The 12,184-nt window shown below is 36.4% G+C and overlaps 1 protein-coding gene across 35 annotated transcripts in view; it reads left to right on the top strand.

Annotated features, from left to right (window-relative positions):
* RBFOX2 (RNA binding fox-1 homolog 2) overlaps positions 1 to 12,184 on the top strand; it is a 290,327-nt gene that overhangs the window by 258,836 nt on the left and 19,307 nt on the right. For 20 of the 35 annotated variants that reach the window (XM_032269671.1, XM_032269667.1, XM_032269675.1 and 17 more), the window contains 5 exons: positions 1,879 to 1,971; positions 4,721 to 4,781; positions 8,715 to 8,768; positions 8,890 to 8,982; positions 10,164 to 10,308. In XM_032269671.1, coding sequence (XP_032125562.1) covers positions 1,879 to 1,971; positions 4,721 to 4,781; positions 8,715 to 8,768; positions 8,890 to 8,982; positions 10,164 to 10,308 — 446 coding nt within the window. Of the gene's footprint in view, positions 1 to 1,878; positions 1,972 to 4,720; positions 4,782 to 8,714; positions 8,769 to 8,889; positions 8,983 to 10,163; positions 10,309 to 10,819; positions 10,926 to 12,184 lie in introns of all 35 variants that reach the window. The other 15 variants (XM_032269672.1, XM_032269669.1, XM_032269680.1 and 12 more) reach the window with 4 other exon arrangements.

A 12,184-nucleotide genomic window follows, 5' to 3' on the forward strand; every position in this document is an offset into this window, starting at 1 on the left:
TGTGACCTTTCTTTAAAAGTTTGACTTTCCTACTGGGGGACTCACCAGGATTAGAGGACTGGCAGCTTATCTTCAGCAGGTGCTAGTGTAGATGACAAATGGTATAACTAGTTATTAATGTGCCCTTCTATACCTTGTGGTATCAGAGTGGCTATAAATGTTGATACCAAAATTTCATTTATGAAAATATGTTTCTGTTGATATTTTCAACAAATTACACATTCTGTAGGCAAGTATTAACTGAAATTACCAGTAGTATTTCATCCCAAGCAACATATGTTTTAAATTTTCTATCAGCTTAGCATTGCGCTTTCAAGAGTATTTGTGATGTCCAAATTGTGGGTAGAGATCACCCATTGGAATTCTCCAAAACGCCACCCACCCACATAATCGGTTAGAATGCTGAGCTATCAGATCCTTCAGAGCAATAGAGTTGCTTTTATAAAATCTTATTGAGCAATGCACATTGTTTACCATGTCAGTTAAGAACATGTTATATATAGAAAGGAGTGTGCTCATGTTATTAAGCAGCTAGGCAATTTCAGTTAAAATTAAAGGGTTCTGGGTTATCCTACAGTGGAATATTCAAAAAATGCTAGCAGGATAATGAAGTTATTGACAAATGAAGACTTTGCAGAAAATCCTACTACTACTTTGCAGATATAAATAGCATGGAAATTATTTGTAAAATTATAGCCGCAAAGTAGAACTATAAGAACAAAGCACCTAGAATGAAGTTAATATGATGTTTTATGAAAGTCATATATAAGAGTATAGTAAATGCCACTTGTGTTAAAATTGGTAGTACATGAACAAAGGAGTGAAGTTAGTCAACTCCCGGTCTCCTGATTTGTCTATTTAATGAATTGAAGTTCCACTCCATTTTTGTAGTATCTTGCAAGGAACAAGTAAATTAATCCTGACTCACTGTACCGGCTGCATTGCTGTTTTCTGATATTCTTTTTCTACGAATATTCTTTTTCTATGAACTGATGTCACTAATGTAGATCTCATTCCCATTGCCCATTGATTGTTTCTTTTTTCTCTCTATATAGAAAATTACTACTACATTTAATAGCAGACACAAATATCAATAAATGTATAATTTAGGCAAATTTGGGTTAGCAGCTTTCTGAAATTCAGTTGAACATATTTTTACACTAAGTGCAAATCTGGTCATTTAAAATGGGCATTGAAGAAAAGTTATAATTGACCACTGTTTAGTGATGTTTTTATTTGCTTAGAAGAACATAAATGCTCTCCTCTTCCACACCCAGTACGTACAGAATTATACACTGACTATGTCCTAAATTATCCTGTTCCCAAAGAAATTAATAGTGATATACGCAACAGCAACAAGGGGCTAAAATGATTAGACCTACTTTAAAAAAATCTCATTATGCACTGTTGAACCTGAATATCAGATTTCATGTAGCAGTTACTGGGAAATAAGAGATTTGGGATGTCAGAGAGTCAATTTAATTAAGTATTTTTTAATATTACATAAAGGGGCATGTGCATTAAATTAATAACATGAATTGAGAAAGGTAGGACATTAAAAAATCTTCAGATTCTTAGTCGAGTAGTTTGACCCGAGTAACTCTGTACCTTAATTTTGGTCTGGCCTCATATGCTTTATGTTTTATTTTATTATTGTTACATTGCTGTTAATTATTATTATTACAGTTCTTTATTCTTTTACTGGATTTAATTTCCCTTTACAAATATGCATGGACCAAAAATGTGACTTTGGGAGACTATTGCTGAGTTATTGCTGATGTCAGTTTCACACTATGATATTTTTTCTCTATTTACCAAGAGATCAGTATTTCAATGTAACGATGTGCATGTTTTCCCCCCTTCTCCCGCTGCATGCAGGGATTCGGGTTCGTAACTTTCGAGAATAGTGCTGATGCAGACAGGGCCAGGGAGAAATTACACGGCACCGTGGTAGAGGGCCGTAAAATCGAGGTGCATGTCTTTAATAATTCAATTTCTGGTTTATATTTTTATTTCTCTTTTTTCATATTGCCTCACTTATTTCACATTTGGAACCCTGTCTTGTGTGTGCGCGTGCACATGTATGTGTGTTTGTATCTCTGTCTTCTTCACCTTCTTGCACTAAAATGTATAAAAGTAACACTTCTATCTGCCTCCCTCCTCATTTATTGGTTGTTTGGGGGTTTTAATTTTGACTTTGTGTGTGTGTGTGCTTTTCATTTATGTTTTTCCTCCAAAATATTCATCCTTCTGCTCTCTTGATTTTTTTCCTTTGCTTCAGTTTGCAAGACTCTGAATTCCTGTGATCAGGCCTAAGCAAAACTAATGTTTAAATTGTTAAAACTATCCAATTTATAACACTGTGTTCTATAATGAATCAAGGGGCCAGCCAATATCCTCTCTCTCGGGAGGCCAGTTTGCCTCTATGTGCGCATGATAAGCACGGAATAGAAGATTCTAGAGATTATGGGGAGGGAGGAAAAAATCCAAAACTCATGTAGTTTTTAAATATATCTAATACCAAGAATTTTGATAGCTAAATTTCTATGGATAAAATTCTTAAACAGAGGGTTTGATGGCTGGCTGGCGAATGTACTGTGATTATGACTAAGTCTACCACCTGGTATTCACCAGCCCTTTTTGTTAACACATCGAAGGTTAACTGGCTCCTTTCCCCTCTCCCAATTTTTAAAAGTATTAAATGTAAAAGCCACCATTTTGAGTAAGATGTCTGCATATTTTGCTTTTTTTCCCCTCCTTTCCAATGGTTTAGCATTTAGGGCCCTTCACTTGACTCACTCTTTCCATGGTAACTATACACAATGCTGGCGATGGTGCCCGTTGGCGGTAAGTGAAACAAAAGCACTAGAGAAGAAGCTTTTAAAAATGTAATTACAAAACAATTAAATAAGAAAGAAAAAGTCCATCTGCCATCTCACATTAACACTACAAAATGTGATTTGACTTGTTGTTCCTCTTCCTTTTCCTTTCCCCCTTTTATTTTCAATGCTGTTGAGTAATGCCGCCTGGATTTTGGATGTACATATTGTTTTGTAGCAGTCTGAGCTGTTTGATTACTGACTTCATGGTGATTTTTTTCCCCTTGCACATCTTACTCAGAGTTACTGAACTCCAGTTTGGCTGGTTTTATTAATGCACTTCCTGCCCCTACTTCCTTCCCTACTTTTCCTGTTTCCCAAACCCCTGTTTGTAGCTCTGATTGTTCTTTCTTTGCCCGTTACACCCTTCCTGACTTTCTCTTTTCTTTTTCCCTACCTTATTCTCTTTTTCCAAATCCTTGCTCTTGTCCTTTTCCCTATTCTCCTTTCCCATCCCTTCAGTTACACGCAGCTCTTGGTCCCTTTTTCGCTGACTGGTGGTTTCTGATTGGTTCTGGCCATTTTTCCGTTTAAGTGCTTGGTTGCTTTCTGCTCCAGCAGCTGGTTTCAGCTCTTGCTCCATTCTAATCCTTGTCTGTGAGAACCTTGCTTTTCACTTTCTCCCTTCTTTCCAAAATTGATTGTTTTTTCTTTCTTTTATTTGTGTGTGTGTGTTTTTTAACTGCATGCTCTCAGTCTCATCATTGTTGTATCCCATTCTTTCTTTTTAAATGTGAAAATGTTTATATTATTTGGTGGGTAAAACTAGAGTAAATGGAGTTTCAAGCTCTCCTCATATAGGGGGAGCGTCACTGTACAGATCTTAAAAGACATAAGAAGAGGTTTTTTTAGTTCTAATTCTACTTAAAATTGGTCTTTTCATAACACAAATTTATTACCATACAAATTGAACACAATGTAAATTTGAAGAGGCAAAAATAAGACATTTATATTTTATGATTCTTTTTTCAATTGGCATGTTGTATGACCTGACAACACAGTATAAGTCAAGTTCTATGGTGGGGCTTTACCCTCCTTGCAAGAGCTTTGAGACTGGTTTTGTCACTGGACTGCAGTATGCTGGCATCAGAGTTCCATTCATCTTTTCTTCAGTAGCACCATCTTTGTAACACCTGCTTACTCTGGCACTGAAGATGCTTTCAAATATGCAGCTCTGTAATGAGGGTAGAGAGTACCATAAAACAAAACAAACACTTTATTTTCTCAATTATTTGAAGTGCCTACTTTAAAGGCTTTCTTAAAAGCTTTGTTCTTAAATTGATAGACCATGTAGTCCAGAAAATTCAGAATAGTCCTGAAGGCTATCAACATGGGAATCTTAGGTTTCTATATTTGTTTACTAACCTCAGACAGTAAAAATCTCGGACAAACATATTAAAAATGCTAAACATTAGGACAGGTGAAATCAGATTTATTTTATCACCTTTCCATCAATCTATTTAATGACCCATGTGGCAAGCCTGTTTTAATTAACAAACTTCAAAGTGAATTGCTAATATCGTTGTTTACTTTTTTCCATATTTTCCTTAATACAGAGATTTCTCTGTTTAAAAGGTGTCCAAAGATCTTACAAATGTATTTTCTTGGAGTACTGATATTTGGAAACCAAGAAACTCATTTTACTCTTGTTAGCCTCATTTAATAAGCACTTTAATTAAAATACTATATATTAATATTTCATATTGCTGTGTTAATTATTTAAATCAACGCTCTCAGAAATTTACATTTTAAACTAAGTACTGTGTTACTGGATGTGCAACTTTATATTCCCTAATGTGGTCCACTTCCTCCCTGCCCTTTTTTCTCCTTGTTATTTTTAGGTGAATAATGCTACAGCACGTGTAATGACCAATAAGAAGATGGTCACGCCATATGCAAATGGTAAGGAATTATAAATCATCTTCAAAATAGTGTTTATTCTTGTGTAAATATATGAAGCTTTTTGTAAACTTCTAAGAATCCCTTTATTTCAGTCTTAAGACAGTTTAATTTGTGTTGAAGCAGTCTCTTTACCTAGGAGAGTATTTTATGTTTACAAAATAACATTGTCATTATAATTGAACTAAGTTTTTTAGTTATTAAGGTGTTATGTTCTAAGTAAAGTTCATCTTTTACACAGTGCAGACATGCTATCTAGTTGCCTATTAACCCAAATTGGATCCCACCGGAGCACCTTCTTTTTCAGTTGCAATAGTTCTTTATAATGTTAGACTTGTCCATAATTCCCCGGGATGCCCACTGACTCTCACTTTTACTACGGACTCTCATTCATCTGAGCATAAGTGGAATAAGTTAGTGGGTTAATCACTTTATAATTCTGGACCCATTGCTTTCCTTAGGCTTAGAGGTAACAGCCATGAGTATGGTTATGTGTGCATCATTTTCTATTTCATGATTATGTATCATAAAGTAAGCTTTATAACAGTGTTTCTCATTGAGAAGGAATTTTCTATGAATAATTTGTTACATCATTGCCAAATTTAATCTAGACTTGTGGTCTCTGAATAAAATGGAATATAAATTTAATCTGTAGCCCAGTGGTGGTTTTGCAGACTGTGCTCTGCAGAGCCAGTTTGAGGGAGAAAAAGGAAACCAAATGAATTGAATCCTAAGGTCTCAGCTATACTTCAGTCTAAGCAATTTAGGGTTCTGCATAAGATTTTATTAATATCGCCGGGCGCGGTGGCTCAAGCCTGTAATCCCAGCACTTTGGGAGGCCGAGGCGGGTGGATCACGAGGTCAAGAGATCGAGACCATCCTGGTCAACATGGTGAAACCCCCTCTCTACTAAAACTACAAAAAATTAGCTGGGCATGGTGGCGCGTGCCTGTAACTCCAGCCACTCACGAGGCTGAGGCAGGAGAATTGCCTGAACCCAGGAGGCAGAGGTTGCGGTGAGCCGAGATCGCGCCATTGCACTCCAGCCTGGGTAACGAGAGCGAAACTCTGTCTAAAAAAAAAAAAAAAAAAAAAAAAAATTTATTAATATCTAGAAAAAAGGGGGGAGTTTCTGCTATTTTTTTTTTTTAAAGTTTACACCTACTGCTGGAGTATGGCTATACGTGCCAATAATGTCTTAAATCAAGGAGAAAAGCATTAGTATTAACTGTACCCCATAGTCTTCAATAAATACGTTTAGCCCAGCTTTTCACATAGATCATGCAAATTTATCAGCATAGTTTGCATTTTTCCTACTCCTTTTATAAATATGCTACCACTGCCTCCCACTTTACCTCTTATTTTCTTTTCACTGCTCTTAAAAAATAAGTCTCTACAATTTTGATAGAAACTCAAAGTAAAGAAAATAGAAAGGAGAGGCAAAGAATGTCAAATTTTCTGTACACCTGGGGAAAATATTGTGGTAGAAAGAGCCTCTGACTGGAATTCAGAAAACAGAAATTCTACTTCTAGGTTTGACTCTTTATTTACTCTGTGACAGCACACCAGTTATTTTTTTTTTTAACCTAATTCTGTTTTCATATTTATAAATTGAGACCACAGATTTTTGACACCCGGGTTTTTTTTGTTTTGTCTTTGGTTTTTGTTTGGTTTGTTGTTGTTGTTGTTGTTTTTAGAAATTATTGCAACTCAACCCTACCAGCTTATTATTAGGAAACAAGACCCAGAAAAGTATAGTGTTGACCTAAGGTTTCAGGTGTGATATCTATTTTACCTTCCTCTTTGGGTTTGTGAAGGTCAAAGGACATCTGTGAAAATACATTGTAAATTGTCTAAAACTAAATATGCTCAAAGTATTACTAACAACATATCAATATATATTTATTATATGAATTTTTGTTTTTGCTTTTGTTTTGAGGCAGTGTCTTACCCAGGCTGGAGTACAGTGGCACAGTCTCTGCTCACTGCAACCTCCACTTCCTGGGTTCAAGTGATTCTCGTGCCTCAGCCTCCTGAGCAGCTGGGATTATAGGCGTGCGCCACCACATCCAGCTAATTTTTGTATTTTTAGTAGAGATAATGTTTTGCCACATTGGCCAGGCTGGTCTCAAACTCCTAAACTCAAGTGATCTGCCCGCCTCAGGCTCCCAAAGTGCTGGGATTACAGGCTTGAGCCACAGTGCCACCCAATTATGTGGATTTAAAGCAAATGCTCAGGAAATAGTGCCATTGGTAGGAAAGAAAAGTTATTTTTAAAAATATTATTCTAAATTAGCATTCAGACCTAGTAGTCAAGAAACCTTCCGCTACTGCGTTAAAAGTCCTGAGAAGAATGTGCTGGGTTCCTCCTAATGAATTCTCAGTGAGCATTCTCATTTGGGTTGGTTGGAATCTCTTAATTTGTGCAGGAATGTTGCACAGTAGTAGTGTAATTTGATATTGCAGAATATTTGTGCTCTTACAATTCAAGTAGGATTTGAACCTAGATTTTGCCGAAATTTTAGGTAGAATATTGAAAAGACATTGTATTTTGTGAGCACATAAAATGATGAATAGGAAATTGGATTGAATCAGACTGAATGAGTTTTCACTTAAATAATGTCTTTGCTTATAGTCATTTAAATCTGGTAATGTCAATAATTCTAATGAAAAGGCCAATTCTGGCTAGGCACAGTGGCTCACGCCTGTAATCCCCAGCACTTTGGGAGGCCGAGGTGGGTAGATCACCTGAGGTCAGGAGTTCGAGACCAGCCTGGCCAGCATGGTGGCACGTGCCTGTAGTCCCAGCTATTCGGGAGGCCGAGGCACAAGAGTCACTTGAACCCAGGAGGCAGAGGTTGTGGTGAGCTGAAATAGAGAAGGCCAATTCTGGCCTTTTTTTCCTTTCATTTGCATATTTATAGACTAGTAGTGTGACACAATGCTAGGGACTTAATATAAAAGAAAACAAATGAGTCAGAAAAATAATATAGAATATTTTTGCTTATTATATGTAAAATTCAATTAATAGTTATTAAAGTTTACATGTGGAATTCTACCTTTATTCACTCTGAGTAGGCAGTAAAATATTATTTATTTTTTTAAAATAACTTGTCATATTCCTATAAATATAAAAAAGGGAAAGAAGAAATAAAGTTGACATTAAACACAATGTTATTTGGAAACTCTTAATATTTATAAATATTTAAGCTAATGTTCTACAGCATTCTGGTGTTTTTTAACTAAAAAGTCTGATTAACTTAAAGGTGATTATCACACATTAAAACCTCAGAAAACATGCATGAAAATTGGGAATGTATCTCGAATTTTATTTCCTGTCTTTCATTTTTTAGTTGGTGAACCCCAATAGAATCCCAATGGTAAATCCCAGTGAAAGTGAATTTCAGTTTACCTGGGATACCAGCATTGTATAATTGAACATGGAGTCAAAGATCTATGTTAAATTTTAGTTCAGCCCAAGGATAACTTTATTAAACAACTAGAGTTTATTAAACTTTATTAAACAACATGGTTAGGAAAAGTGCATCACAGTGTGGTACAGAATAACATATAGTCTGTCTTCTTTCTTTTTTCTGAATGAAGAATAGGTAATCTGGGGTAATTCTGTGAGAACACTGTACCAAACTCTAGGATTTATTTATATTTGTTTTTTCTCCTCTCATTCCCTCTCCATCTTCCTCCCTCCCAACATCGTGACTCCTGCCAAGCCCCCACACCCAGCCCCTCATCATCTCTTCACTGTGTGCTAGTTGTACTATTGTTACTCTCTCATATAAACCCCAAGCTGGAAATCTAAAGAGAAGTTGGTAATAGACAAAAGTAACCCCAGTCATGGCTGAAGCCAACTTGCCGTGCATTGATCATTCCTTTCCTCAAGTAGTCTTAAATGCTCACTTTCCTTTTTGTGTGTTTCAGGTTGGAAATTAAGCCCAGTAGTTGGAGCTGTATATGGTCCAGAGTTATATGCAGGTAGTATTTAAGTTAATGTTTCCATTTGTGCTATTTGATTGTAATAGCATCTGTTGTTTTTCAATTTGCTATTCCTTTTTTAATCTTTTTGCGTTTTTAAATTTTTTTTAAATGCAATCAGCATCCAGCTTTCAAGCAGATGTATCTCTAGGCAATGATGCAGCAGTGCCCCTATCAGGAAGGGGGGGTATCAACACTTACATTCCTTTAATCAGTAAGTAGCCTATGTTGGTCTGGCATGGATTTTGACTGTTGTGAATGAACCGTCATGTGCTGGGTTTTTTTGTTTGTTTGTTTGTTTTTTTCCTAGTACAATACATAACTGAAATGAAAATTTCTTGAGAGGAATATTAAATACTATCCCAGTGCCCTGTCCTGCTTAACCTGTGCCAGAATTTTCCTGACCAAATATTAAGATTGCTACAAAGCAAAAACAGTTGCAATAGGTAGGGGGGTAAGGGCATATGAAGAATATTTTAGTCTGTACTTGATGGTAAAGAAAACAGAAGCAATTCTGTGTAGAGTATGTTATACATTTTCTCTGCAAGTCAGCCACAGGTTCTCCAGCAGAGGAACACTTAGAAATACCTCCAGTATTATTGATTATTCTCAGCTCTCATGATCTCTCTAAAGTCATTTTGACCTGAGCCATTTTACTCCAGCAAGAGGTGTAATTAAAAAGGATTCAGTGAACATGGAATCAGTGTCTCTACATGCTTTCCAGAGGACGGCACACTTAAAATAGGCTCTTAGAAATTGTCTTCCTCTTTGGATATAAGGCCCTTAGAAACTGTCTGCCTTTTTAAAGGACAAGGGAGGAGAGGTTTCCCTCACCTTACATTTGTGGATTAAAATGTTTTAGATAAAAGAATGAAATTGACTAATGAAATGAAATGCCTAAAGACTATTGTGTGCCTTGGAGGTTGTTACCATGTAAAAATAAGAAAATAATGTTCTTTTTGAATAATAGTTATTATGTGCACATACTAACGTTTGGAAGCAAGGTTAATAATAACTGACCGGTTGAAGAGTTTATGTCAATCTGATTTAGACTGCCCACAGTAATTAAAAGTCTCTTGTTATGGCAGTCATTCCCAGAGCTTCTTGACCTGTTTCTCACTTGCCTTTTAAAGCGGAAATTGAGAACAGAGAACGCTCACTCAAGATTTGTGATGAATGAGGCATGGAATCTTTTGCTTTTGCATGTTGGGTCTCTCTTTCCATTTCTTGCCCACTGAGAGACCCAGGGTAGGAGGTTTATTGAATGCATGCCACCTTTTCAAGAAAGATGTGGTTCATATGTTTTCATCTTTTCTATAATTGGTTCATAGAAAGTTGTGACTGTATACCCTGTATTCAATAGGAATGCAAGTTGAAATTTCTGTCATATTTTGGGTCTCCCTTTAGTTCCTGGCTTCCCTTACCCTACTGCAGCCACCACGGCAGCCGCTTTCAGAGGAGCCCATTTGAGGGGCAGAGGGCGGACAGTATATGGTGCAGTCCGAGCGGTGCCTCCAACAGCCATCCCCGCCTATCCAGGGTAAGCGTTAGATTCCAAAATCAGTATGTTTCTAAAATAAACAGTTGAACCAAAAAAGAATACCATGGCCCTCTCATAACTTCTGGGATGTTGCCGTGTTACATTGTAGACATTTAGTGAATATTTGCAAATTAACAGATTAGATGACAAGAACCAAAATATACCATCATCAGAATGTAACACAATGTCAATTCATTATATAAGTCTTCATTTGGCCACCTTAAGCCCTCATGTTAATGGCTTAAGACAGTAGCCAGAACCGTCTTGTGTTTACTAGCAGTGTGTTGGCATGAAGTTCACTCAGCAGCGCACGAATATGGATTAACATTACTGCAGAGAACCAAAAGAGGAGCTCGAGATTGTAGTACAAGCCTGCATCTGCTGTGTTCACCCCCTTATCACCACCCCGTGTTGGGGCGGAGGCTGTCACATGTGTCCTCCCCTTTGGTTTCATTGCCTGGGTGGTGAGCAGCAGAACTAGTTACCCACAATGGATTTGCTTTCTTTGTAGGAAACGGATTAAAAGAGGTTAATTCTAAGATGAACCAAGTCCAATTGAATCAAGGGAGAGAGGGAGAAATAGGAAGAGTTAAACTGCAGTTGGCTTCTGAATGATGGTAAAACGATGACTGTAGCTGAACATCCTTCACCATTTGATTTTTTTATGGAGGGTGTCTCATGCAGTGGAATGATTCCATAGCAACAAATAAATCCTTTGTTACTGAATGGGGAAAAGGAGTGAAGATGGCAGGTTTTGTTTTTAGTGGTTTCTCAGTGTCAGCCAAAAATGTAAATTTTTATGAAGAGTGGTCTTTCAGAAGTCAGTTGTACCAAGGACTTCCTCATCAAAGATGTGACATTTCTCCTTATCTTTTCTCTGCCTATGACAGATTTTTTTTTTATTTTTTTATTTTTTTTATTTTTTGGTATTCTTGTGGAGGAATAAGTAGCAGCAGAGAAGTTTATTGGCTGCTACTTAGTTAAAATATTAAAGGGAAGGAGCCTCCTTTGTATGTCCTTTTCTGACAGCAAAATTGGCTTATCCTTGAGATGTACTAATTTAGCATTCATTCATTGATTAATAGACCAAATGGATGTACCATTAGAAGTTCTCTGTTCCACAGAGTTAAAACATTTTTATTAGACAAAGTATGTTGAATTAGGCAGGCTCCAAAAGACACTGGAAGGGAACTGCTTCAGAAATTAACTTCTGTTTGGAATCTGTAGACATTTAAATCACATGCATTCCATCATCTCCATCTTATGCCATTACTTACTTTTATTTTAATCCTTTTTTCTCTCAGCTTGACCTTTGACCTTCAACCTCTGACATCTCTTTAAAGAAGTGAATATGCAGTATTATTTTATTAAGAAATATTCAAATGAAACATTAAACTGAACTTTTGGAAGCTTTACACACTAGGAAAATTGTTTGTGAAATGTCTTCCATTGTAATCCAAGAGAGTTTATTGTTATATTTGCAAAGAGAATCTACTCACCAGAAACATGGGACTTCTTTATTTTGGAACATTGCTGAATTACTTTATAAAGTGGTTAAATTAAGTCCTGTTCAATGTAGTCATTTCAGTATATTGGCCAAACTTGAGAACCCATTCTCTATCAAGTCTGTGTCAGATATATATTTACTCAAAGACATTTTATCTTTATGTCTAATCATGTCAACTTCTGTGCATTACATTGAACACTAATTTCCCATGTTTTCTTTTTATTAACTAAAGCACCTGTTTACATGGAAGATGGCAAGGAATAAGTCCAGTATTTCATGGGAATGGCCTAGAATTGCTTTTCAGCTTAGTAAACTAATTTCGTCATTAATCATTATGTTCTAGCCTCCTTGTGGCATTTGATACAGGGA

The sequence above is a fragment of the Sapajus apella genome, unplaced genomic scaffold (assembly GCF_009761245.1).
Source record: "Sapajus apella isolate SASKATOON/1434 unplaced genomic scaffold, GSC_monkey_1.0 scaffold197, whole genome shotgun sequence".
Classification (NCBI taxonomy): Eukaryota; Metazoa; Chordata; class Mammalia; order Primates; family Cebidae; genus Sapajus; species Sapajus apella.